The sequence below is a fragment of the Danio aesculapii genome, chromosome 16 (genome assembly GCF_903798145.1).
Source record: "Danio aesculapii chromosome 16, fDanAes4.1, whole genome shotgun sequence".
NCBI lineage: Eukaryota > Metazoa > Chordata > Actinopteri > Cypriniformes > Danionidae > Danio > Danio aesculapii.
The window spans coordinates 10,693,307-10,696,806 of NC_079450.1; the positions used below are offsets into that span (position 1 = coordinate 10,693,307).

At 36.7% G+C, this 3,500-nt stretch overlaps 1 protein-coding gene across 1 annotated transcript; it reads left to right on the forward strand.

The window, feature by feature from the left end:
- The first annotated feature begins 438 nt into the window (after positions 1-438).
- On the forward strand, positions 439-2,165 carry afp4 (antifreeze protein type IV). The gene is made up of 4 exons (XM_056475752.1): positions 439-517; positions 648-717; positions 1,608-1,734; positions 1,845-2,165. Exons 2-4 carry the CDS (start codon positions 672-674, stop codon positions 2,062-2,064), a joined length of 393 nt encoding a protein of 130 aa, XP_056331727.1. The 5' UTR covers positions 439-517; positions 648-671; the 3' UTR covers positions 2,065-2,165.
- The last annotated feature ends 1,335 nt before the right edge of the window (positions 2,166-3,500 follow it).

The window sequence follows — 3,500 nt, forward strand, 5'->3', positions numbered from 1 at the left end:
TTCCTCATGAAAACAATAGGTTGTATTATTGTTATTTTATTTATTTGACCTCATTGTTTAAATACACCAAATTCACCTTCATTATTAGATGCTTAAGCCCAGTAAATAAGTATAAAATAAATAAATTATACCAATACTTAGCAGTAAATCCTAATACATGCTGAAACCATCAAGATTACATGAGTGCACACCCTATTTACAGTATGAAACAAATGATTCCCTAAAAACAATTGGCTGGATTGATATTATTTTATTTATTTGATGCTGAATATGTAACCTTATATAAAACTGATGTAACATACTATATTGTAACAGCCCAATGTGGCGTTTGAGCTCAAAGACTAAAAGAGATTACTGCTGAACTTTGATTGAATCACTTCAGCGTCAGCCTATAGAGGTTCAGTGTGTGTAGATGATTTCATCAGGACAGATCACCCTTTGAACTGCTGCTGAGACTATAAAAACCCAGGCCTCTTTGGAGAAAGCACCATCAGGTCTAACAATCTCTGGACGCAAGGTAAGATTACAGCTACATTATACCTCTATGGCCATGTTGAGCTCTGCTATTGATTCTAATTAGAAATAGAGGCTTATAAGGGGACATTTAGACCAGGGACAGATTTTAATGAATGTCTTTGTGTTTTCAGGCAACTCTTGCTCAACCTGCAGCCATGAAATTCTCCCTCATCGCCGTCATTGTTGTTGCTCTGGCCATCAGTGAGTCTTTAAACCACGTTTTGTCTCTCTAGATGATGTGTATTGCGGGTTAAAGAGATATAAACCAGAGGGAAGCACAGTGGGTATTTTATTTTTATGGTTTTGTCTGTCTAGATAAGTGTTTCTCAACCACGTTCCTTGTGGACCACCAAAACTGCATTTTTTAGATGTCGTCTTTGTCTGTCACACTCATTACAGGTCTTTCAGGCTCTGCTAATGAGCTGATGACCTGAATTAGGTGTGTTTGGTTAAGGAGACATGGATATGTGCTGTGCTGGTGGTCCTCCAGGAACGTGGTTGAGAAACACTTATCTAGATGATGCATTTTGTGGGTTAAAGAGAACTTCTAAGTGAAGTTTTCTTCTAATATGAGCCTTTTCTCAGGCTCTTGCATGTAGGTTTAGCAATTTCACCAATATAGCTAAGAATAGGTTCTTTTCACTGAGTTTAAAGTAAAATAACTAAATATAAACTGATAATAAACATAAAAACTAATAAGTTAACTTAATTCCTTCATGATGTTTTACAAATCGATTGTGAGGAACCCAACATTTTCAGTGTACATTGTAAAAATTGCAGGACCCACACAATTCATGCATGTTGTCCCAACACAAATTGATTAAGTTAACTTAACAAATTTAAGTTGATTGAACATAAAACAATTATTTTGTCCCAAATAAATATCAAGAATTGTGTTTTTAGTTCATAAGTAGTTTGAACAAGCAGCAAAACAATTATTTACACTGTAGTGGGTATTTTATCTTTACTCTGTAAAGTACTTAACATAACAAAGTGCCCTGTGGAAAAGTGCAGTAAAAGCCAGAGAGTCTCTCACCTGATTTAACTTGATGTAATACTGTATTGATCAAGCATTTTCTGTTCATGTTCAGGCTCTGAGTCAGCATCTCTGGTCAAGAGAGACGCTCCTGCTGAGCTGGACAAGATCGCCAAGTACTTCCAGGATTTTGTGGACAATCTGAAGAACGTTGAGGGTGCTGAGCTGGCCAACAAAGCCAAGTAAGTCCATCATCTCAACTGTGAAACTAAATTATCCACATAGTTATTATTACTTTCAATTGATTTGATTCATTAATTCTTTCGTCTTTGTTTGTTTGTTTATGGCACAGTGCTTACCTGGAGCAGAGCAAAGCCCAGTTTCAGCCTATGGTTGAGAAGCTCCAGGAGCAGCTGAATCCCTTCTCCGGCAACATTGAAGAGCAGATCAAGCCTCTGGCCGCCTCCGTCCAGGCTCAGGTAGCCCCACTGGCCGGCATGGTCCAGACCCACGTTGAGGACATGATCAAATTCGTTGCTGACCAGGCCAAAGCCATGCTCCCACCTCAGTAAACCCACAGGACTCTCCAATACACAGTTCTCTTGCATTTTGTCACAATATTTTATTCGTATGCTGATGGTTTTGTTTGAAATAAAAAAATATTAAAAAGTGACAACTTTGCAATGCTTTTTAAAAATGTATTACACTCTGTTAGAGAAAAAGATATACTATATATATATATATATATATATATATATATATATATATATATATATATATATATATATATATATATATATATATATTATTATTATTTTTTTTTTTTGGCAACTACCCCATTTCTACCATTCTCTTTGTAAATATATATTTACATAAACATACACTAACTGACAAAAGCCTTGTCACCTATCCAAGTTTTAGGAACAACAAATAATAACTTGACTTCTAGTTGATCATTTGGTATCAGAAGTGGCTATGTGAAAGGCAAAGGCCTCTAGATTACACTTATTTTACATAAAATATGATCATGCCTTGATTTTTAATTATTCAATTAGGACAGTAAGGTCTGACTTTACATAGACAGAAGTCTTGTCACTTAACAGAAATAATGTCCAGTATAGAATATAAAGTCATGGTGCAGTGGAAAAAGAATTAATATAGTGTATGACTCCCATGAGCTTGGAGGACTGCATCCATACATCTCTGCAATGACTCAAATAACTTGATAAAGTCATCTGGAATGGCAAAGAAAGCGTTCTTGCAGGACTCCCAGAGTTCATCAAGATTCTTTGGATTCATATTCAATGCCTCCTCCTTCATCTTACCCCAGACATGCTCAATAATGTTCATCCCTGGTGACTGGGCTGGCCAATCCTGGAGCACCTTGACCTTCTTTGCTCTCAGGAACTTTGATGTGGAGGCTAAAGTATAAGGAGCGCTATCCTGCTGAAGAATTTGCCCTCTCCTGTGGTTTGTAATGTAATGGGCAGCACAAATGTCTTGTGACCTCAGGCTGTTGTTGTTGCCATCCACTCTGCAGATCTCTCGCACGCCCCAATACTTAATGTAACCACAAACCATGATTTTTCCTTCACCAAACTTGACTGATTTCTGTGAGAATCTTGGGTCCATGTGGTTTCCAGTAGGTCTTCTGCAGTATTTGTGATGATTGGGATGCAGTTCAACAGATAACTCATCAGAAAAATCTACCTTCTGCCACGTTTCCAAATGATCAAGAAGTCAAGTTATTATTTGTTGTTCTTACAACTGGGATCGACGACAAGACTTCTGTCAGGTAGTGTATACAATCCAGGCTTATGAATGAAGAAATGTAGGCTAATGACAAAGAGTTTTAGAAATGCTAAATACTTAATATTGTACTTCAGTTCCAGTATATGATAATCAATACTAAAAGTACAATGTGTTTTTTTTCAGTAGCTTATAGTGTTCACATGCTAAGCTCCTTTCTGCAAATGTTTTATAGGATTTACTATACATTTGTTTTTGG